This window comes from Cyprinus carpio, chromosome A15 (assembly GCF_018340385.1).
Source record: "Cyprinus carpio isolate SPL01 chromosome A15, ASM1834038v1, whole genome shotgun sequence".
Taxonomy (NCBI): Eukaryota; Metazoa; Chordata; class Actinopteri; order Cypriniformes; family Cyprinidae; genus Cyprinus; species Cyprinus carpio.
In genome coordinates this window covers 29,138,952-29,163,594 of record NC_056586.1, presented here as the reverse complement: position 1 = coordinate 29,163,594, position 24,643 = coordinate 29,138,952, and the positions used below count along the sequence as shown (strand labels likewise).

At 38.7% G+C, this 24,643-nt stretch overlaps 1 protein-coding gene across 1 annotated transcript in view; it reads right to left on the bottom strand.

Annotated features, from left to right (window-relative positions):
• LOC109091702 (histone-lysine N-methyltransferase 2B-like) overlaps positions 1-24,643 on the bottom strand; it is a 50,168-nt gene that overhangs the window by 5,399 nt on the left and 20,126 nt on the right. Inside the window, exons 21-38 of the mRNA XM_042771771.1 lie at positions 19,035-19,148; positions 18,140-18,345; positions 16,792-16,893; positions 16,453-16,563; positions 16,023-16,099; positions 15,702-15,922; positions 12,166-12,269; positions 11,652-11,789; positions 11,267-11,425; positions 10,992-11,109; positions 10,778-10,856; positions 10,494-10,654; positions 10,237-10,407; positions 3,937-6,958; positions 3,743-3,835; positions 3,111-3,217; positions 2,896-3,033; positions 2,311-2,563 (exon numbers count right to left, since the gene is read on the bottom strand). Coding sequence (XP_042627705.1) covers positions 2,311-2,563; positions 2,896-3,033; positions 3,111-3,217; positions 3,743-3,835; positions 3,937-6,958; positions 10,237-10,407; positions 10,494-10,654; positions 10,778-10,856; positions 10,992-11,109; positions 11,267-11,425; positions 11,652-11,789; positions 12,166-12,269; positions 15,702-15,922; positions 16,023-16,099; positions 16,453-16,563; positions 16,792-16,893; positions 18,140-18,345; positions 19,035-19,148 — 5,374 coding nt within the window. The remainder of the gene's footprint in view (positions 1-2,310; positions 2,564-2,895; positions 3,034-3,110; positions 3,218-3,742; positions 3,836-3,936; positions 6,959-10,236; positions 10,408-10,493; positions 10,655-10,777; positions 10,857-10,991; positions 11,110-11,266; positions 11,426-11,651; positions 11,790-12,165; positions 12,270-15,701; positions 15,923-16,022; positions 16,100-16,452; positions 16,564-16,791; positions 16,894-18,139; positions 18,346-19,034; positions 19,149-24,643) is intronic.

The window sequence follows — 24,643 nt, the reverse complement described above, 5'->3', positions numbered from 1 at the left end:
AAGGCTCTTTAATAATAATAATAATTATTATTATTTATTATTATTATTATTGTTAATATTATTGGTGGTGTATTAGTAGTATTACATTACAAGTCAAATTGTTTTTCATCATGTACTCTATATTAATTTATTATTATTATTATTATTTAGTATTAATAATATTACATTATTTTGGCAGACAACTTAAGTACTGAATGGACATTTAAAAAAGTTGCTTTTTAAATTAATAAACTGTCATCTTCTAAAAGTTAAAATATTAATATGAATATTATTATTATTACAGGGTTCATACAGAAACTGCAAAATGAAATTACAGGACTTTCAAGGACTTTAAGCACAAATCTTTTGGTTTTCAAGGACTAAAATCAGAGCTCTTATCAAACTACAAAAGTTGGGACACTACAAATTGCGAGTAAAAAAAGGAATGGAATAATTTACAAATCTCATAAACTTATATTTTATTCACAATAGAATATAGATAACATATCAAATGTTGAAAGTGAGACATTTTGAAATGTCATGCCAAATATTGGCTCATTTTGGATTTCATGAGAGCTACACATTCCAAACAAAGTTGGGACAGGTAGCAATAAGAGGCCAAAAAAGTTAAATGTACATATAAGGAACAGCTGGAGGACCAATTTGCAACTTATTAGGTCAATTGGCTCAGAGTGGCAGTGTCTCTCAGAAGTCAAGATGGGCAGAGGATCACCAATTCCCCCAATGCTGCGGCGAAAAATAGTGACGCAATATCAGAAAGGGGTTTCTCAGAGAAAAATTGCAAAGAGTTTGAAGTTATCATTATCTACAGTGCATAATATCATCCAAAGATTCAGAGAATCTGGAACAATCTCTGTGCGTAAGGGTCAAGGCTGGAAAACCATACTGGATGCCCGTGATCTTTTGGCCCTTAGACGGCACTGGATCACATACAGGAATGCTACTGTAATGGAAATCACAATATGGGCTCAGGAATACTTCTAGAAAACATTGTCGGTGAACACAATCCACTGTGCCATTCGCCGTTGCCGGCTAAAACTCTATAGGTCAAAAAAGAAGCCATATCTAAACATGATCCAGAAGCGCAGACATTTTCTCTGGGCCAAGGCTCATTTAAAATGGACTGTGGCAAAGTGGAAAACTGTTCTGTGGTCAGTCGAATCAAAATTTGTAGTTCTTTTTGGAAAACTGGGACGCCATGTCATCCAGACTAAAAAGGGACAAGGACAACCCAAGTTGTTATCAGCGCTCAGTTCAGAAGCCTGCATCTCTGATGGTATGGGGCTGCATGAGTGCGTGTGGCATGGGCAGCTTAGACATCTGGAAAGGCACCATCAATGCTGAAAGGTATATCCAAGTTCTAGAACAACATATGCTCCCATCCAGACGTCGTCTCTTTCAGGGAAGACCTTGCATTTTCCAACATGACAATGCCAGACCACATACTGCATCAATTACAACATAATGGCTGCGTAGAAGAAGGATCCGGGTACTGAAATGGCCACCCTGCAGTCCAGATCTTTCACCCATAGAAAACATTTGGTGCATCATAAAGAGGAAGATGCGACGAAGAAGACCTAAGTCTTGTCAACTAGAAGCCTGTATTAGACAAGAATGGCACAACATTCCTATTCCTAAACTTGAGCAACTTGTCACCTCAGTCTCCTCGTTTGCAGACTGTTATAAAAAGAAGAGGGGATGCCACACAGTGGTAAACAAGGCCTTGTCCCAACTTTTTTGAGATGTGTTGATACCATGAAATTTAAAATCAACTTATTTTTCCCTTAAAATGATGTATTTTCTGAGTTTAAACATTTGATATGTCATCTATGTTGTATTCTGAATAAAATATTGAAATTTGAAACTTCCACATCATTGCATTTTGTTTTTATTCACAATTTGTACAGTGTCCCAACTTTTTTGGAATCAGGTTTGTATTTTGCTATTATCTTTCAAATTCTAATAAACTAATACAATTAAATGGCACAAATAAAGTGCAGCACAAAAGCACAAAAAAGTATTTGAAAGGATATTATAGCAGTAATCGCTTTCCTTATTCAAACTGATTTTTTTTTTTTTTACCTGGATATGATTGACCTGAAGAATGAAAGCTTCAATTAAGCATTGAAAAGACACCACAAAAATTGACTTCAGAAGTTATTAAATTGTAAATATATATCTATAAAATTCTCTCTCTATATACATATAAAGAGAGAGACAAAGTAGTAGTATTTTATAGAGTATATATTTTTTCTAACACTGTTACCAGCACTTTATTTGATTAACTGACAGTTAAACAAGTGAACTGACCTTAGGTAGACTTCAGAGCGGGCACAGCCACTCGGGTTAACGGGCAGATCTTCCTCCTGACTGGCTTGCTTGTGGAAGCGGAAGGTGTGGCGTTGGCAGCGATTGGCCCCCTGGAGCTGTTCCACCAGGTAGACTATGGCATCGTACAGCATTCCCATCACACGCGCCCCACTCATCCCAGAAAAAGTGAGCTGCCTCAGTCCAGCGACAGCACGGGCCTCCTGGACTCCCTCGATAACAGCGGACCAAGCAACTGTGAATGTGAAGAATGAATTTGAAATTCTTGAAAAAAAAATTTGGATCATAAAAAACATTTAAATTTTAAAAACACTACAATTTACATGCACACGTCACATATTAAGGTCTTTGGCCTGCCAATGGCAAATTAATTAAGAAAAATTTCAACAATAAATATTACCTACTGGCCATGTATTTTGCATAATTTAAAAATAAATAAACTAATTAAATAGAATAGCTAAAAACAATAATAAAAAAAAAATAATTAAGAAATATTTTCATACTGAAAGTAGATTTACATTGAACAACATATTTTTTCCAACCACAGTCGAATACATGACCTCCTACCCTCAACATTGTCTGCTTCTACACTGAACCCGTCATCACTAGTGATCTCAAAGCGTAGGTGGGGCTGGTCTCGGCTGGGAGGACTATGCTCTTCACCATCTGAGGGAGGCATCTCATCATCTGAACAGGACAGCATCCCTAAAAGAAAAGAGTCTCACTGTTTAATCCATTGAAACACCTTAAAGTGAGCAAAATAAAATAATAAAAAATATTACCTGAGTATTTGTTCCAGTCAGACAGTGCATTACGGTTAGCAGGATCCCAGGTTGCTGGCTTGTTGCTGTCTCCACGAGGCAACAAAAGGCGATCCCAAAGTCCAGGCCTAAAATAAAATAAATTATAAGTCACATACAGTGTGTCAGTGGATTAGTCATGCCATTTTAGGGCCTGACATTTTCTTTCCATTACAATAGTATAACGTCACTACTTATTCAAATGACATACTAAAGTGGAAAAGGTGGAACAAACTGCCCACATAAAAAAATACTGTGGTATTTCTTGTTATTTAATATGAAAGTATTCAGTATTCTTTCTTCAAAATATTTAAAATGTTATAATAACAGACATTTGGCATGATGTACTATATGTATGCACTGGATTTACTGTTTGATGAGCAAAAAATACAGGTAGGTGCTAAAATTTTTCAAAACAAAACTAACACTATATGACAAATACTTCAGAAGTTCAGGACTCACAATACTGCCAGTAACCTCATATTCTTGAGGAAGAAGGTGACGGTTTTGTATTATTTCTTAACTTCAAAATGGTTGAAAAGGCATAAATAATACTGATACTTAATACTGATGACTTCACCCTGGAATTCCCCCTTTTCCACTTAAAGGCTCACCTTGCACTCTCAGAGTCACTACTTGGCTCTTCATTCAACTTGTCCAAGTCTAGAATTCCCTTGACGGTTGGGGTTTTAATGCGAACTCCATACCTGCAACAGAAAGAGGAAAATATAAATGAATATTCCATGCAGAGTTTGAAAGCACAGAAAACATCCGTAAATTTGAGTAAATTCCTACTGGTTCCATTTACCTGGCTGATACGGAGTTTGACTTGCGAGGTTCTTCCAAACTACGAGGGTCCAGGTCTAAAAAGTCAGATTTTGATTTCTTGGTGGCAATACGGTCAGATAAAGAGGACACTCTTTTCATTCGAACCTGTTTTGGTCGAGGTGCTGCTTCTGGTGTCACTGGTGGGGAAGCCTTCATCTCTGGTTTGACAAGGAGTCCTTCCGGTAAAACTACTGAACTTGTTGTCTGAGTTTGCCCAGTGATGGTACTGTTACGAGGTGATGAGGGAATTAGGGAAACAGTCTTGTTGGGATCATAATATCCAGCCATAGCTTGGTTGATGATAGCTTGGGCAGTATCTGCTTGATTAGATATATCTGAGGAGGTTGCTATTTGACTTGTAGATTGTTTGCTAGAGGGGCCATGTGTGCTAGCAGACTTCGTTCTTCTAGGTGTGGAAGACTCCTTCTTATTCCTTGGTTTTTTCACTCTATCTCCAGAAGCTTTGGCATTCCTACGTGGCTTTTTAACATCTGGTGCTGGTAGTGTTGCTGCTCCATTAGTACTAGTGGTAAGTAGCTGTGTAATGGTGTTGGAGGTCTGTACCAATGGGGTAACAATTTGTGGGACTTGGGTTGGAATGGTGGCACCTGCAACTGGGGGCAAGTTCCCAGCTGCTGCAAGTGTTGCCGATAAGGCATTGCTTTGCAAGAGGCTGGCAATTTGAGTAACACAGTTATATGAAGGGGAATTTGGAGTTGGCAGCTGGAAGGTGTTGCTTTCAGGGTTTTTGACAAAAATCTGACCAAGACGATTAACAAGTAAAACATGTGGTGTGGGATCCACATTGGGTCCACCAACCTCCTTTACAGTAAGAATAGCATGACCTGGTAATGCTTGGGTAACCAACTGTTGTTGGGGTTCAATTGTTGATCTGGGGGTTGAAAAATTGATGGAAATCGTTCGTCCTAGAGCTGTTTCTCTTTGCATAGGTGTGGTGTTGTACCCATTGATGACACCTGGAGCAGAGGCTGGCTGAATGGCAGAAGGCATTGCTTGGCACTGAGCTGATGGTTGAGAAGTTACAGAGGAGGAGGTGGAGACTATGGCAACTGTTGTAGAGCCGATAGGCTGCGGGTAAGTGGGATGCAACGGGACAGACACTGTACCCGAAACTGGCCCATAAGTCCCAAGGGGTACACCAGTGGCTGATGGTACAGACAGCATAGACTCTGGTTTCTGTTGCAAATTTGTGGGAACACATGGCATCGCCCCTCCAGGAACTGAAGGGGCAGGATGCCTTGGTTCAGCAGGTGGGTGTAATTTGGTTCTGAAACTCTCCATGGGTGGCAAGACCGTCTTACCCTCAGGAGTTTGGACAGGGAACAAGGAAACATTTGCAGAAGGTGTCTGATTTGGGAATGTTGCCAAAGGGACGTGTGCAGAGGAATCAGAAGATAAAGGTTCAGAAGATGATGCAGATTTGAGTAACACCGTGGAAGGAACAGGATTTTGTTCCTGTAGACTCTGAATTCCATTCACTTCCATTAAGTCAGGAAAATCATCTTGCAAGTGGTTGTTTTGGTAGACTCTACAGTCATCCATAGATGACACAAAGTGGCCACTATTAGGATCCAAGTACAATTCTTTAGAGTCTGGTGGGTCACTCAGAGAATCTTGGACTGGGACCAACTCAGTGAAATGTGCATTTGGTGAAAGAGGATCACATCTCTCAAGAATTAAGGGTGTCTCTGGTTCTACCACTAAATGAGGAGCTTGGTAATCATTAGCATATGTAGAAAATGCAGGGTTTGAAGGCTTTAGGTCAACAAAATTAGTCAAACTGTCAACGTGTGGGTTTGATTGCAATGTTTGAGTTACACCAAAAGAATCTTGATCAGCAACAGCCTCCGAGTTGGACACGGGTTCTAACCAAATTGAAGAAATATCAGAAACAGGACTTGGAAATGCCAAACACAGCCCATTGCTAGCGGTCTGTTCATGAGGCACAGCGTTGAGCGATTTGTGTGGCTTTTGGGCTTGATTTGACAATTTCACTCCCTGGTTATCACTATTAGCCATACTTGTATCACTCTCTGTCCCATCATCCACACCATCAAGTTGTGAAATCTGCCTTAAAGATGGAGATGTAGATGTCTGAGAGGCATCCCTTTGAGCCTTGCAAGTAACCACCGTGCGAGTGAAGTTGAAGTAGTTTTCCGTGTCCCCATCAGAAGAACTATTACCCCAGTCTTCCCTACAAGGATCAACAGTACAAGACAATCCCTGGGTAGACATTATGGACTTCTCTTCATCTGGCTCCCAGAAGTCTTCCTGGTTGTCTTCACCTTCAACTACAATTTGCGCACTGCAGTTCATAGCTACACCTTCATTCAGTTCGGTTTCTTCAATTTCAAGCTCTGTTCTCAGCTCAGGTGCCACAGTCAGGTCTGCCTCTAAGTGGAAGGATGTGTAAGGGAAATCCCTGTCACTGCCTAGATGATTACCTTTTTGTGTACCCAAAGGGTCTCTTAATGGTAAGGCACCATTTTCAGCTTGATGCTCCTGTGGTGATGCTATAAAATTATGCGGAAGTTCAATAGAGTCTATCTGATTAAAATCAAAAGGCCTTGGTCTTGTGGAGAGGTGGGTGGGAGAGGTGAGGGATCGGTTGGTGCAAGAGTTGCTGCCAATGCCACCTTGCCTTATGGACTGTGAAAACAGTCCTGAGGTAGAATGGGGTGTCAATATTCCAGAACCCCGGACTGAGGAAGCACTTCGACCGACAGGACGAGCTGATGAAGAGGTCAGCAGGTTTTCAGTAGCACCAAGGGGGAAAACTGGGGAGGTAGGCTGGGAGGTTTTAGGGTGGTGGGAACCACCTGCTCTAGATGCAATTGGGCCTGCAGGGGATCCAAGAGTAGGGGAGGTCATGTGACTGCGGGTACCACTATTCTGGGTGTGTGGGCTATGCCGTCGTGGCCTTCGAGTGTCATCCAAATCACTAATAGTCAGGATGTGGTGAGGTTTGGATGGTGCAGCTCCTGGGTAAAACAAATAAACAATCAATCATCAAAATGCTTCTTATGCACTTTGTGAAGGCCATATATGCATCTTCATCAGTGGTGGAAAGAGTACTGAAAATTTGTACTTAAGTACAAGTACTGTTACATTGCTGAAATAATACTCAATTACAAGTAAAAGTACTGGTGCCAAAACAGTACTTAAGCAAAAGTACAAAGTACTCTTCTCAAAAACCACTCAGAGTACTAGTCAAAAGTTACTTTTGAGCCAGCGATATTTAATGAATTTCCAAAAAATATTCATATCAAACATCTATGTGGATAATATCTATTTTGAGCAAAACCCACTTTTATCTTATTGACAAAGTACTTGAATTAGTGGTCATGATACAGGAATTTCTAACTTCAATACCCTGAAAAATATCAATATTAAAGTAACTGTGAACCGGAAGTTTCAACTGACTTCAGTGTTGTGATGTATTTCCAAGTGAAACGGAATATTGAATAAAGGGCGAGGCTTTAAGAATATCTGCTTATTAGGTGTGACATTATGCTTCACTGTTTCTGGGTCTTAACGCTCTCCCAGACACCCCAAGAAAACACCAAACTGTGCTAATATACACCCACGATGTCACACATTATCCCTCTCTCCAGCATCTCCACTTCTGTGCTTCTCACAGAAAATGGAGGAATTGGTGTATGCTGGGACTAAACTCTCCCACTCATTCGCTGCAAGCCCGCAGATATCAACAAAAAACCGGTGGGCCCCCCAACCACCAAAGCCTTTGGGGCCTGCTCCTGTGAGAGCTCTCCGACTGCTGCCACAACGCCAGGGCCCAAACCCTCCATCTGCTGTAGGTGAACCAAAAACAACTGATAGCAGCTCTCAGTGATATGTGTCGGGTCCCCGCTTTAATGAGTTTGCTTCCTTCTTTTCTGAGAAGATCATCAATATCAGGAAGGCGGTTAGCACATCCTCAAGCAGTGGAGAGGTCAGACAGATTTGGCCACAATATCAAAAAGATACTATGTCTATTTTTGAAGCAATTGATAGCAAAATTTTGGAAGAAATAGTGCAGCACCTACAATCGTCAACCTGCTAGCTTGACACACTTCCCACATCTTTTTTCAAAAGTGTGCTTAACTGTTTAGAAGCAGATCTCTTAGAAGTGGTGAATGCCTCACTTCTTTCTGTGACATTTCCAAACTCCCTGAAAACTGCAGTTGTTAAGCCCCTCCTGAAAAAGAGCAATCTTGATAACACCATTTTGAGCAATTTTAGAGCAATATCTAATCTTCCTTTTATAGGCAAAATTATAGAAAAGGTAGTTTTTAAATCAGCTGAACAAATACTTAAACTCAAATTGATACCTGGACAATTTCCAATCTGGTTTTTGACTGCATCACAGCAAAGAGACAGCACTCATTTAGATAAATGATATTCGCTAAAATTCTGACTCTGGCAAAATATCAGTGCTGGTATTGCTAGATCTTAGTGCTGCGTTTGACACTGTCAATCATAACATACTACTAGAGAGACTGAAAAACTGGGTCAGGCTTTCTGGGATGGTACTCAAATGGTTCAGATCATACTTAAAAGGGAGAGGCTATTATGTGAGTCTAGGAGAGCATAAGTCTAAGTGGACGTCCATGACATGCGGAGTCCCACAAGGCTCAATTCTTGCACCGCTCTTGTTTAGCCTGTATATGCTCCCACTAAGTCAAATAATGAGCTATGCTGATGATACACAGATTTACCTAGCCTTATCGCCAAATGACTACAGCCCCATTGACTCCCTCTGCCAATGTATTGGTGAAATTAATAGTTGGATGTGCCAGAACTTTCTTCAGTTAAACAAGGAAAAAACTGAAGTTAATGCATTTGGAAACAAAGATGAAGTTTTCAAGGTGAATGCATACCTTGACTCTAGGGGACAAACAACTAAATATCAAGCCAGGAATCTTAGTGTGATTCTGGAGACAGACCTTAGTTTCAGTAGTCATGTCAAAGCAGTAACTAAATCAGCATACTATCATCTAAAAAACATTGCAAGCATTAGATGTTTTGTTTCCAGTCAACACTTGGAGAAACTTGTTCATGCCTTTATCACCAGCAGGGTGGACTATTGTAATGGTCTCCTCACCGGCCTTCCCAAAAAGACCATTAGACAGCTGCAGCTCATCCAGGATGCTGCTGCCAGGATTCTGAATAGAACCTGAAAATCTGAGCATATCACACCAGTCCTCAGGTCCTTACACTGGCTTCCAGTTACATTTAGGGTTGATTTTGAAGTACTTTTACTCGTTTATAAATCACTCAATGACCTAGGACCAAAATATATTGCAGATATGTTCACTGAATATAAACCTAACAGACCACTCAGATCATTAGGATCGAGTAAGTTAGAAATACCAAGGGTTCACACAAAACAAGGGGAGTCCGCCTTTAGTTACTATGCCGCCCGCAGTTGGAATCAGCTTCCAGAATAGATCAGATGTGCTAAAACATTAGTCACATTTAAATCTAGACTCAAAAGTCATCTGTTTAGCTGTGCATTTATTGAATGAGCACTGTGCGATGTCTGAACTGATTGCACTGTATTTTACGTATTCACTGTATTTTATGTAAAATCATTTTCTATTTTTAACTGTTTTAAATTCATTTTAAATAAGTCAATTTTTAAATCATTTACAAAGTTTTAAAATTGCTTGTTTTATTTTTGTTATTATTTTTCTTCATGATTTTTTTTACTTTCTTTTATGTAAAGCACTTTGAATTACCATTGTGTACGAAATGTGCTATATAAATAAACTTGCCTTGCCTAATACTGAAAAATTATAACCCTAACCTTGATCTCCATACTGAAATCCCAGATGGCCTGACAGTGATTCAGGTAAAATATTAGTGTCTGAGATACTGTGAGCACAGAAACTGTAGTGTGCACAGCAAATTTGTAAATGCTTAGCTTATGTAATATTAATTAAATAGTGCTCATAAATGGCTGTTGAGATAGTATTCTCAAGTGAAATGAGTAGAGGCTTGGACCCGGAAACATCAGTCCTTACGTCATACTTAACAAGAGGATTCTCCTTTTTTTAGATAAATGGAACATCAGATGGATTTGACCTGTAATGTCTGTACAATGTAGTAATTCTTACTTAAGTACAAGTAAAATTACAGCTATAAAAATATACTCAAAAAAGTACAAGTACCCAAAAAAACTACTTAATTACAGTAAAGTGAGTAGTTGTAATTTGTTTCCTCCACCACTGATCTTCATTGAATTGATTTTAACTACCTGGAGAAGGCAGTGGTCTGGATAGTCCTCCAGCAGGTCTTCTGTTCTGGGGGTATAAAGGGATTTTGGGACGAGCACCAAGGTCCGGTTTGGCAAAGACAGATACCGAGGTGAAATTTGTTTCAGTGGAAGGATAAGTTGAAGACAAATCCACTCCCGGGGCTTCAGATTCTAATGAAAATATATATTGGAATTTGAATATTACAAAAAATGCCATAAGCACAAGCTATCACTTTGCAATTAGTAATATTATTTACCTGACTGGGGGCATGGGCTATGGGCAATTGTGCAATTTTCACCCTGATCGGGCGACTCTTCCACTGGTTTTTCCTGAACAGTTGGCTGGACCTCCCTAACACGAAATGTGTATTTGCATCGATGTAAGGGGTTCACAGTACTCCAATACCAGCGAAAGCATCTTAAAAGCAGAAGAAACAAAAACTGTATTGATGTGCGAGCAAGTGCCAATACTTAAAGTGTTATAGAAGTAGCATGTCCATTATGTCAGGAGCAAACTCCTTAAAATATAAAATCTACTTACTCATAACCCACGGGGAAAAGTTTTCCATTACAGGCAGATAATTCACTCAGCTTTCCAAGCTTTTTTACTAGCAAAGAACCTAACAGGTGAAAATTTTTGTTTAAAACATTGTGTTAAAATTGTATAATCATTTTTATACAACAGTACGTTACATTCATATTTATACACATTACATTGTGTTATTTATATATCCTTCAACAATAAAAATACCAACCTATCATTAAATTGATTGACTCCGGCTCCAATCCAGTCAAAAACTTTCTGCGAAAACTAATCCCTTCAAAATCCACATAAACTCTCCGAAGTACTTCAAACCCTTGACCAGTGATGATCTGGTAAATTACAGAAGAAAAAAAAAAGTGTTCTCTCAGACCAGCCATGTAATGCCAACAATAAGTTTCTATTTAACTGAATTTTTAGTAAATATAATAAACCAAAAATAAATTAGCAGCTATGACTAAATTAAATGCTATTAAACTGAAAGCTCACTTTTCCACTTATAAGGTCACGATGCTTGTGACAGAAGACTCTTTTATCATCCTGGAAGACACAGTTGCGAAAGCGGGCACACATGAAGTGGTAGTTGCTCTGGCACGAAGTAAGGCAGCAACCCACTGTTGCCCCAGTTCGGTTACACCGTTCACAGCGCTATGGAAGGAAAGTCAGAACATTAGCAAAGCCAAACATTATATTGAGTTTAACTGATGGAAGCAAACTATTCATGTTTAAATACTAAATTATGAAATTTCAAACTATTACATTATACATTAACAATCCATAAACCATCATGTTTGTTAAAGTTATTAACTCAAGCCAGTACAAAGTGTCACCAATGGCTCAGTTGAACCAGAATCACATGAGATTAATGACATACCATCAGACGACCTCGTGCAACAGCACTGTGAACATGCAGAAGTGAGCCATTGTCCTCCTCAAACACCTCTGCAGACCACATGGTGCAATTTACATGAGCCCATTCATTCTGCCCTAAATAGAGCAACCTCCCTGCATCCTGGGAAGAGAAATGTGTAATACAGATGATTGTAATTTCAGTTTACAGTAAGTTGTATGCTGTAATTTTATGGCAATGCATCTGATAATTATAACTACTGCGAAGTACTGGTATAGTAATATTTTTTAGATGGTAATGCCATAATGATAGCTATAATGATTACTACATTCATATACCAGTGTTTACATGGTGCTGCAAAGAATACCATAATATTTGCATTGCAAATGTCAAAAAAACAAAAAACAAACAGAAAACAACATGGTATTACCATGGCACCATTCCTACAATCCATGTATATGCCTAGTAGTAAAAAGCTATAATAAAGTTAGAATACTGTGGTGAGTTTACAGTCTTAAATTATGTCTTAAGTACTTACACTGGCCTTTGCATCACCATATTTCTGACAAAGAGCGCACTGTCTCTCGTCGTCTTTTGACAAACCTGTGTCCAGTTCGGATTTAGCAGGCCGACCCTTCTTCCCTGGGAGATGACATCAAAATCCAAAATTAGCCAAACAGGTTTTATTAAGAATTGTTACTCTTTCTCTTTTTGTGAATGTACAGCACTCTCCCCACCCTCAATACCACGACTGAGGTGCCCTTGAGCAAGGTACCGAACCCCCAACTGCTCCCCGGGCGCCGCAGCATAAATGGCTGCCCACTGCTCCGGGTGTGTGTTCACGGTGTGTGTGTGTTCACTCCTGTGTGTGTGCACTTTGAATGGGTTAAAAGCAGAGCACGAATTCCGAGTATAGGTTACCATACTTGGCTGTATGTCACGTCACTTTCACTTTCACTGTATGCGGATGATATGTTATGATACTTATTGCATCCCCTCTAAAGACTCCCCAAATTGTTTCGTCTACTTACAGAACTTATATTCAGAGGAGTGAATTAATGCCTGTTGGTGATGGGGTCAGTCTATCATCTTTAGGTTCGGTTCCTTTTAAAATTAGCCCTAAGAAATTCAAGTACCTTGGCGTTTCAGTTGCACATAACTATAAAGATTTATATGTGGCCAATTAACAGCCTGTCTTGTCCAATCTGAAGCAAGATCAAGCGTTGGGACCACCTGCCTCTGTCATTGGGTGGAAGAATTAATATAGTAAAGATGAATGTACTGCCCAAGTTTTTGTATATATTTTTTGTGTCTTCCGTTTTTTTTTTTTTTTTAACAAAATATTTCTTCTTAAAACTAAATAATCAGAAATCTGCCTTTATTTGGAATAAAAAACCACCAAGGATAAAAGGAAGTATACTGCATAGACCTCGTGCAAAGGGAGGGATGGCACTCTCAAACTTCATGTATTACTAGAGGCTGGCCCCAACACTATCTGTTTTTAAATCTAGTCTTAAAACACATTTATTTTCCTTGGCTTTTAGTTCAGTTTGAGAGTTGTGTGTTTTTGTCGTTTTTATGTCATTTTATTTTTGTTGTTGTTGATTTATGATGTGGGATGTACAGCACTTTGGTCAACTTCTGTTGTTTTAAATGTGCTCTAGAAATAAACTTGACTTGACTTGACTACTATTGGGCAGCCAACATAAGAGCTATAAGCACGATTTACAAACTACTCAGCATGTATGATTCAACACCCTTAGACCTACTTAAAAATAAATGGGTGACAGATTTAGATTAACCAATCTCAGAGGAAATTTGGCACAAAATACAGGGAATTTATTCATCATCTATATGCCTCAGACATGCTGTAATACAATTCAAAATTGTTCATCATCTGCACTGGTCAGACTTTTTAAAATTAAGGCTGACATCAGGGCCTTTCGCACCACTTTAGTTCCAGAACTAAATGTACAGTACTAAAGTACTGGGGCGATTCTGCGCGAACTGTTTCCCAGTACCACTGAAAGGGTTGCATTCGCACGGAGAGTGTGTACTAGGATGTGACGTAAGCCAGTCGATAGCGATGTCATTTGTGCGCGGCTTTCAACAAGGTTAACAAAGAAGAACAACGTAAACAACAGGAGGATGGAGGACACTGTGATCGGAGCAGTGTTTTTGTTGTGTCTCGCGGGTTCCACAATAATGGACATGGAATGTCAATGTAACACTATATGTAAAGCGACTGAAAGAATGGAAAGGAGGACTAAGAATCTCCAACAACAACTGGTAGTACTACATTTGCTACAAGTGCCTGCACTTCAGCATCCGTATATTTATCGCTGTTCTTCATACTTGCGAAATAAGTTGACACAGTGTTAACATTATTGTGAGATTATATTATGCTCTCTGCCAGATGTTTTTGTGCCTCTCTACAATCCCTCCTCCCTTCTTTCTCCTTTTCTTCTGTCTTGCTCCCTCCTCCCTTCTGTGTTCTCTTTCTCTACCTCGATGCATGCGCACACATGCATATTTCCTCATGAGTTCAGATCAGGACGGGGGCTGTAGGCCCGAAGGTTATTGAGTTCGGTCTGTCCTTCTGCTCAGAGTTGAGGTATCCTTGGCCAAGTGTGCTCCTAATATGTCCAGAACTTCCTGGCCATACTTCCATTTTGTGTAACGTATATTTCTTGGCTTGGGTACCACACATATGTAATCCATATCTCATTGGATACACTAAAACACCACCCCTTGCAATGCAACTATATAATGTGTGAATGTAATAATAAACGGGAAGAAGTTTGTGAGCAGACCAAAAGGCTTCATGTTCATTTACTTCTTTCCATGAGCTCATGCAAAGACTGAGAATGGTCGGACGGCATTGAAAAGATAAAGACAGAATTATGTGTTATTTAACAATTATGTTTCCCGGCGTTTTAAATCATGGCGGGTGAGGGTGTTTTCGGACACGTCTGGCCAATCAATGTATACTTACGTCATGGGTAGTAACTACCAGTTCTGCTGGTTAGACCCTGCTCCGGAGTAGGAGCTAATTTGGTTCTCGAAAAAGGCAGCCCGGTACTAAAATGCTCATAATTCAACAATTAGTTCTAGTACTATGAAAAGGTTCCTGAGCCATCGTTGTACCCATACACCCCACAATCCACCGCACAAGTCATGCACACGCCAAACTCCTTAAAATTTCCTGAACAATCTCAAGACACAACATTCTCTGGAATAATTATATGTAGAAAAATTCTGGGGTATTTGGAGAGGTAGTAGAACTGTCCCCATTTCTTGCATTGTTTTGTGTGGCCCCGGAAAGCACCCTTCTCAACATAAAAGAAAATTAACATGTTGGCCTTTGGCTCTCTTTTGGCTGATTGTTTAAATGGAAGGATCCTATCCCACCGACACATAGCCACTTGATAAGAGAAGTCATGTGTCGTCTTAAGTTGGAGAAAATCAGACACACAATCAGAGGGTCTATTGAAACATTTTTTTATATCTGGCAGCCTTTTTAAACTTTAGTTGAGGAAATGGAAGCACACAACATGGCATATAAAAGAAAGGAAACTTGTTTACTTCATGCTTTGTTTTCTTTAAGGATGTTTAACTATATGGGGTCAAGTCGTGGCCTAATGGTTAGAGAGTTGGACTCGCAATCCAAGGGTTGTGAGTTCGAGTCTCAGGCCGGCAGGTATTGTGGGTGGGGGGAGTGAGGTGCCCTTGAGCAAGGCACTAAACCCCAACAGCGCTCTCAGAGCACGAATAAAATAGCCGAGTATGGGTCACCATACTTGGCTGTGTGTGTTCACGGCTGTGGTTGTGCATCTATATATACTGTGTTTAGGTCTGGTGTTTGGGGAAGGGGGTTTCACTTTCTATATATACTGTGTTTAGGTCTGGTGTTTGGGGAAGGGGGGTAGTTATTTGTGTTTTTCTAATCTGTATAACGTGAAAAATTAAAAAACCTTGAACAAAATCCAAAGTTAGGATAATTTGCACTGCTTTCCATATATTCACAATCATGAATGGCCACTTATGTCATTCAATACTTGTGTGTTTATTTACCTTTCAGATTGATCTGTAACGCCCTTGTGTCCATAAAGTATCCTTTAGGGTTATGGGCTAAAGGTGTAGACACATCCTCTTCTTCTCCCAATTTAACATCCATGTGTATTCCAGTAATCTGTGGGGCAGCGTCCAATGCCTTTTGACATCCAGCTCTCTCACGCCATTGAGCATAAACATGTTCATAATTTGGCGGCATCACAGCATGTGAAAGCATCCCACTGCAGAAATAATACAGAAATGTATTATTGCCAAAAGATACAACGTTTCAGCTCACATATGAATGTTTATTTCAAATGGACAGAATTTGATGGTGCTTACGCTGGTAGATGTTTAGAGAGTGGATCCCATATTTTAGGGTCCTGACTGTTAAACCAAACATAAACTTCCTCTAAGAGCTAAAAAAAAAAGGTTGAGAAAGATTTTTAACCACAAAAACAAAGAGCATTTCTAGGACTATATTTGTAAATGCATGCTAACATACTACTTTGTTGAGTCTCATGTGATTGCCAAAAGTAAAAAAATAAAATATGAATCATGAAAAAACTAAACTTCAAGATGATAAAACTAACAGTCAGTAGTTTGAACAGCTGTAATGTCAAATAGCAACTGAAGTTGCAGTCACATCCTGACTAAAATTCCAGACTTGTTTTTTTAAGCAGTGTATCATTAGTATGGTTTACTCTGACTGGTTGGGTAAATATATAACTTTGGTAATTAATTAAAAATATAAACTACATAAGAATCTGACCTTCAGGTAATATGAGCGGGCAAGAGCCGTGGGTCTTTGGTCCTCTGGTAAAATTTCTTCATCTTCCATGTGATTGCGAATTACTTTCACTACATCCTCATGAAAGGATTTCTGCTTGACAAAGCCACAAATGAAATCAACATTGCTATTTTCTTATTCTGTTGCCAAAACAAGAGTTTACAAATGTTTTCAGTAAATCAAGGATCAAGTCTGAGATTGATTAGCAGTAATTACTCATAGTCACGCATAAATCACTATTTTATTAACTTTATGGGATGCCAAATACTCTAAAAGCATAGTGAAACTACACAGTCACTGAGTCTCTGTACAAACACTGACCAAGGATGTGTACAGGCCTTCATCAAACTTCTTTCCAATGGCACGGAAGTCACAGACCGGTAAATGTTCATCCACAGTGTTCAGGGAACCCATTGTAGTGCACTACAAAATAAGACAAAATACCAGAAATCTGTAACTAAGCAGTGTTCCTTTTTATATGTGTCCTGTTTATTTCCTGTAAAAGACAAGAATGAATGTCATTCTCTATAAACCAAGCAAGCACCTTTATGTTTACTTTATGTAAATAAGAGGTTGCATTAACTTATTTCTGCTAATCTCCACATTTTTGAATGACATCCATCATTTTGAGAGACAACAGCGTGTCTATTTTCCTAATTTGTTCTTATAATTCCAAACATATGACATTTTATTCACAGCAGACAATCATGTGACTGGCCCCATGAGCAGCACATTCCTGGATTCATAGGATCACAGAACTCTTCTCCACTGTCAGTTATCAATGAGTTTTATCACAGAGGTGCCATGTAAATTTATTTTACAGACGTCCAAATGAGAAACAATTACTGTCCGAATATGGCTAAAGAAACGTCATAATTCCCATAATCCTATATAATTGTTTTTAGTAAGGCTTCATTTTTAAGGACCAATTCTTACTATTAACAAGTTGCTTAATAACAGGCATATTACTAGCACATTGGCTGTTTATTCAAATTTATAAAGCACATAAAAACCCCCTCCACATCCACATATATATCCCCAAAAATCACACAACACACAAAAACAAAAAAAACACCCCCCACAATAAAAAAAAACAAAAAAATAAGCCTAATGAAACCACAGTTAATAGTTTTATTGATAGTGAGAATTGGTCCCCAAATTAAAGTGTGACTTTTTTTTAGTTATCTTCAGTTCCAAAGTAATGATTAAGCTGGAACTTACTCATAGTGAATGTGCTCTCTAAGGTTATTTTTACCATTCCTTATCTAGTCATTACAACACTACTCTCAGCCTGCTGTGAAGGTTCATGAAATTTGAAACATGGGGAGTTTCAAAGTCGTCATCTGATTGGTTGAATTCTACAGGATGTCAGGGAGATGTGCATTTCTTGATGACAAACCCCCTCTTGGGGATTTTGATCAACAAAGCTGTGTGACGCCAAACCCCGTCATGGAACAAGAAAACCGCAGTGTTTACCAATATGACAATGATGGTTTATTCGTATCAAGTAAACACTGGACAGCACAGACTTTTGATGACGAAAATCTAGAAAATGTTTATGCGAAACTATGACATCCTAACTGCTTTCTGAACAAGCAATGGGCTGCTGCAACTTCAAAAAAAAAAAAACAGCATACTTGGTTTTGTTTAGGAGAGATTGGATGCCCACCTTCTTGCAGGTGACCAGGTGCTTAGTGAAGCTGGAGCTCAGCAGGCAAGACAGCACCCTCTCTAAGCCAGTCTTCAGCTCCTGGTCGAGCAGTTCCCTCCAAACTGCTCCATTAACGTCCTCTCCATCAGGCAGCTCTTGTAAACATGGCTGACAGGAGTACACCACACTCTCAGGTAGACTCGACAAGATTTCATACAAGTCATCTGTGAAAAAAAGTAAGGTCAGACGCAAACCGCAGACTTCCTGACTGACCGTTTTATTGATCACTGAGAGAGCATTGAGTAACTGTTAGCTTAGCTTTACAAATTTTCCAAGTATCTTGCCCAACACTGCCAACAGATGAATCAGCCAATAACGGTTAGACAGGTTATATTGAAGAGTCATATGACAGATATTTTTTTCAGAAACTTCATGAGAAGAATGTTTAAACAATAAACAAACAACATTCTGGTATGGGGCAATCATGCAATTCACATGAAAAAAATGTACAATTGATGAGAAAGTTCCACTGTGTTTGTCTTGTAAGTATTGGGAAATGCAATGTGAGGCTTGCAAAGTGCTAACCCTGTGAACAGCAGTTTAATAAATACTAAAAGGGCGGAAGGAAAAAAGTAATTTTTTTAATTTATGCTTTCTCTGTGGATTCAAAGGAATGCTTTCATATTACAGCCACACACAAAAAAAGAAAAAAAAAAATAATTGTCTTATAATGCACAATAAATTAATATTAAATATTTATTTAATTTGCTTAAAAGTGTCATTGAAATGAAAGCCGAAAAGAGAGCATGTTAAAATGTATTATTATATTTGATGGATAAAATAAGATAATAAGATGATAAAGTATTTAAAAATAAATAAATAAATAAATAAATAATCACATTCTGTCACTCACCAGTCAGGCCTTCACATTTAGCATGGACCCAGTGGTTACACGTGGAGCACTGCATCATCTGACTATCATAGTCATTATCTTCATAACACTTGAAGCACATGGTACAGTAGTTTCCTACATGCATACAAAGTTAACTGATTATGCAGATGTGTTTGGCACGCATGGTGTTTTTCACAGAAAGGATAAATATTTAAAGAACACTGTGGCAGATATATATATATATATATATATATATATATATATATATATATATATATATATATATATATATATATATATATATATATATATATACATACATACTACCATTCAAAAGTTTGGGATCAGTAAGACTTGTAATGTTTTTTAAAGAAGTCACTTATCTTGCAAAATGTTATTACAATATAAAATAATGGTTCCTATTTTAATATACTTTAAAATATAATTTATTTCTGTTATGCAAAGCTGAATTTCCACCAGCTATAACTCCAGTATAAAGTGTCACATGACCCTTCAGAAATCATTCTAATATGCTGATTTATTATTAGAATTATCAATGACTGAAACAGTTGTGCTGCCAAATATATAATATATTGGAGAGAAACTGCACAGACAGACTTACTTCAAATATTGACGATAATAACAAAAATACAGTAACAAGAGCTTAAAGTGCATAAAAAACTGGTAAACTGAGACAGACATGACTCTCTTCAATGATTATGCTTTGCACCATTTATTTAAAAGTACTATGTCAAATAAAGTATTTTCTTCTAAACAATAACAAGTGCTTAAAGTGCTTAAATAACAAGTGCTCAAAGTTATAAAGAACTGAACTGCTAAACTGAAGATTAGAAGTGAAATCAAGGCCATTATCATGAGGGCCTTGGCAGCACTGGAAACCATGTGCACGGTCTCTCCAGATACGTCAAGGAGGTATGGGTTCTCCTTCCTTGCTTGAGTTTCAAGGCCAGACTTTTTTCCTCTCACGACTGCATAGTTGTCAAGGAGGATGCTGGTAACTTGTCTCCACTCAAGACCATAAGTCTGCATGACATCTTTAAGTTCCAGCATAAGGTTTGGGGCATTGGCAATGTTGACTTTTCTGCTTGCCAGATGTTGTGTTATTACTCTGTTGCTTTCATTATCAAAAAAGCGAACAAGCACATTGAGTATTTTATCCATATTCAAGGTTGTTGGTTCATCAACATTGAGTGAGAACATGCATTTTTTTAGCTTCTCAGACAAACATTTTTTGAACTGTAGTGCAATGCCATGAGTGTTCATGTAACTCGCATGTTGATTTGAAACCGACAGGCTAGTTAACGCTTTTTTTGTCTTCTGCCATTTTTCTACACAGGGTGACCAGTGGCTGCAAAATTCTGAATGACAAATCATGTTCTGCTATAAATGTGCACAAACATATTTTTAAATCGCAGACACAGTCAGTCATAGACAACGGTGTGTCAGCTGTACCAGTTGCTCCCGGCAACGTTGTGGTAAGTTTGAGTGCATGGGCAGCGGCTCTATGACCGGAGTTACTGTGCTATTTACATGCAGGAATAAAAAGGTTCTTGACTGGAAGAGGAAAGAGTGCCATGTGAAATTTTCTTTTGATTTACACACTTTATATATTGTAAATAATCTTTTCAACCTCTCTTGTAAATATTGCTATCTTTTTTCATACTTAACTCTTGTAAATCTTTCATCATTTTCAATATATTTTTTTTGTTCAAGTTTAGATTGTTATAGTTTTCTTGCTTTCAGATGATAAATGGAGCTAGCCTCCAAAACGAATCCCTGTTTCGTTGCTGCATTCTCATTACACTATACCACAACACTTGTCTAATCACAAATAACTATTTTTACTATACTATTGTGAGTGTATTTGCAATAGGATATAATTAGTATGAATGTACAAGTGTTTGCCATAAGTATTCTAGTCTTAACATATAAATAATATTTTTATTTAACAAATACAAATTATGATTTACTATGTTGTGCACAAATTAACACACCAAAACCTTTGGTCATTGTATAAAAGTATGAAGAAGTATCATACAGCTCCAGGTATGCACATACAGCGATGATACGTCGTAATCACATCACTACTAGAGCAAGCTCCTGATTGGTTATGGCGGCGCAAAATTTCGCCAAAGTTCAGATTTCTCAATTCGCGCGAAACACAGGTTGTCTATTCGAGTCTTTGCATTGACTTAACATTGAAATCACTCGCGCCAGACGCTCTATTCGCGTCTGTTGTGAACGCACCTTTAATCATGACGAGCAAGCACTTTCTTACCGCTGCTGCCATACAGTAGCTTCCTCGAGCAAATCGTGCAGAAACAAGCCCCGGGCTCTCTCAGTTTCTTGCACCAACTGCCAAAAGGCTCGCCATCTCTACTTTCTTCAATCCACGCCCAGCGCCATTTATTTTTGAGTCCTTTATCGATTGCAAGGACATCATCCCCAGGCTTCATAAACTTGCGCTCCATTTTTTTTCTCCGACAACGCTAACGTGACATTAAAGTATGGGTGTCAATCATACGGTGTTGCAAGGACCCGCCTTTCTTTGCTTCTGATAGGCTTGTAACGTTAGTTAAAGCTGCGTTCCTCTCATATTATTGGTAGGTGAAATAAATTGGCTCGAAAATATTAAACCGCATGCGCAGGCTCTAAAATATTTTTTTTTCCCCTCACGGCCACACGCCGGAGATCCGGCACGGTGCCGGAATACTTTAAGCCCTGATATATATATATATATATATACTATATATATATATATATATATATATATATATATATATATATATATCTATAACTATTTACATGCAGGAATAAAAAGGTTCTTGAATGGAAGAGGGAAGAGTGGCATGTGAAATTTTCTTTTGATTTACACCCTTTATAGATTGTAAATAATCTTTTCAACCTCTCTTGTAAATATTGCTATCTTTTTTCATACTTAACTCTTGTAAATCTTTCATCATTTTCAATATTTTTTTTTTGTTCAAGTTTAGATTGTTATAGTTTTCTTATTTTCAAATGATAAATGGAACTTGCCTCCAAAAGGAATCCCTGTCTCGTTGCTGCATTCTCATTACACTATACCACAACACTTGTCTAATCACAAATAACTATTTTTACTATACTATTATGAGTGTATTTGCAATAGGATATAGTTAGAATGAATTAGGGCTGTGCGATTAATTGTAATAAAATCACGATTTGAGCATGCGCGATTTCTAAATCGCTTTATAGCACGATTTTCTGCGGTCCCGACCTCCCGCAGTATGCTGTCCGATCCAATCAGAATGCAGCGCACCTAAGTGGAGCGCGAGAACAGAACAGACTGGGCATATGCCCAGGTTCACACACACTGTCTGTGATGCATATTTTTTCCTAGCCCATGTTAATGGATCAGAACGTTCACATTGCACGCGGTAAAAGATGAACAGAAAAGGTTAGAAATCGAAAGGTGCGAAAAGAATGAATATCTAGCGCATGAGCATAGAGAGAGTTGTGAGTGAGTGAGTGAGAGGAGACATGTTTTAATTGCGCGCATTCTCTCCGGACGAGAGCAGAGCAAAGGAAATCTGCGTGCGAGTGGACAGATTCGCGCTCGCGCATTATATTAATGTGCTTTCGCGTAACAAAAACGCTTTCTCGCTGCTGCCTCTGCACCGCATACACATACTGTATACGCACTGCAGACGGAGTACGTGTGAACCTTTGGCAATAAATATATTTCAGCAGCTGAGGCACCGCAACAATGAGCTCTATGACCAATGCATGGCAAAAAAAAAGCCCTGGACATGGGATTTTTTTTTTTTTTTTTTTTTGCCATATGTCTAGACATTTTGTTTGACATCTTTACTTAGTGATTATTTTGACTTAAATCTGTTCTAGAGGCATGTTACAACTTTTTAATAAATCACTAAGTTTTCTTTTGGAAATATGTTTCAAATTCATACTGAATGCATTTATGACTGTAAAGCATGTCTGTGTGTGTCAAAAAAATCATTAAAATCTAAATAGTCTATATCGCACAGCCCTTAATAGATATTCTCATAAATATCGCACAGCCCTGGAATGAATGTAGAAATGTTTGCAAAGTTCAGATTTTTCAACTCGCGCGCTTCGCGCTTCAAAATGCCCGAAACGCTCAATTCGCGCCGCGTCATTCGCGCGAAACGAGCCGCAGGTAGTCTATTCGCGTCTTTGCATTGACTTAACATTGAAATCACTCGTGCTAGACGCTCTATTCACGTCTGGTGTGAACGCACCATTAATCATGACGAGCAAGCACTTTCTTACCGCTGCTGGCATACAGTAGCTTCCTCGAGCAAATCGTGCAGAAACAAGCCCTGGGCTCTCTCAGTTTCTTGCACTAACTGCCAAAAGGCTTGCCATCTCAACTTTCTTCAATCCACGCCCAGCGCCATTTATTTTTGAGTCCTTTATCTATTGCTAGGACATCATCCCCAGGCTTCATAAACTTGCGCTCCATTTTTTTTCTCCGACAACGCTAACGTGACGTTGACGTATGGGTGTCAGTCATACCAGAGAATGTCTAATATGGCGAGAAGTTTCACTCTCACTACACTTCCGGCTTCTGAACTGGTTGCAGTTCCACTCTGATTCCATCTGAGGGCACTCACAGGACGAGTGCAGAATGAATGGAGGTCAATGGCGGTATACCCCTCAAAATCCACTTTTCTCAGGATATAATTTTTTGTTTAGTAATTTGAATGTTGTATTCGAAAGGAGATGCAAAGAAATTACACATTCCTGGGTGTTAGATTTTTTAGAGTTACTTATTTGCTTTAAAAAGTCTTTTAAAATGTCAGTGAGGTCATACGTTATAGTTCATTAGCAGAATGCTAGCGTGTTATGGGCAACAACAACTCAACCTGTAAGAAATCGAAAGGACATAAGTACTTGTTCATTCAACTTTCGACCTGTAACCCATGCTGAACTTGCAAAACCTACAATCAGATCTGAGATTTCTCAACAGCAATCGGGTGAAAGGGACAAATTTAGCCGTATAGCCCCATAGACTCCCATTCATTTTGCACTCATGGCGATCGCCCCCAGTGGAACTCTGGTGGAACTGCAACCAAAATTCGGTACAATAGGACTTAATAGGGAGTGGGAAGGCTCTCCGTAGACGGGCTCTGATCATACTGTGTTGCAAGGACCCGCCCTTCTCTGCTTCTGATAGGCTTGTAACGTTAGTTAAAGCTGCGTTCCTCTCATATGATTGGTAGGTAAAATAAATATTAAACCGCATGCGCAGGCTCTCAAATATTTTTTTTTTTCCCTCACGGCCACACGCCGGAGATCCGGCATGGTGCCGGAATACTTTAAGCCCTGCTATTTTAAATAAATGCTCTCCTTTTTAACCTTTTATTTAAAAATCAAATAATATAATATTCAAATAATCCTGAAAAAAAGTATCACAGGTTCCAAAAAAATATTAAGCAGCACAACAGCTTCCAGCACTGATAATAAATCAGCATATTAGAATGATTTCTCAAGGATCATGTGACACTGAAGACTGGAATGATGATGCTAAAAATTCAACTTTACATCACAAGAATAAATTAGATTTTAATGTATATTAAAATAGAAAA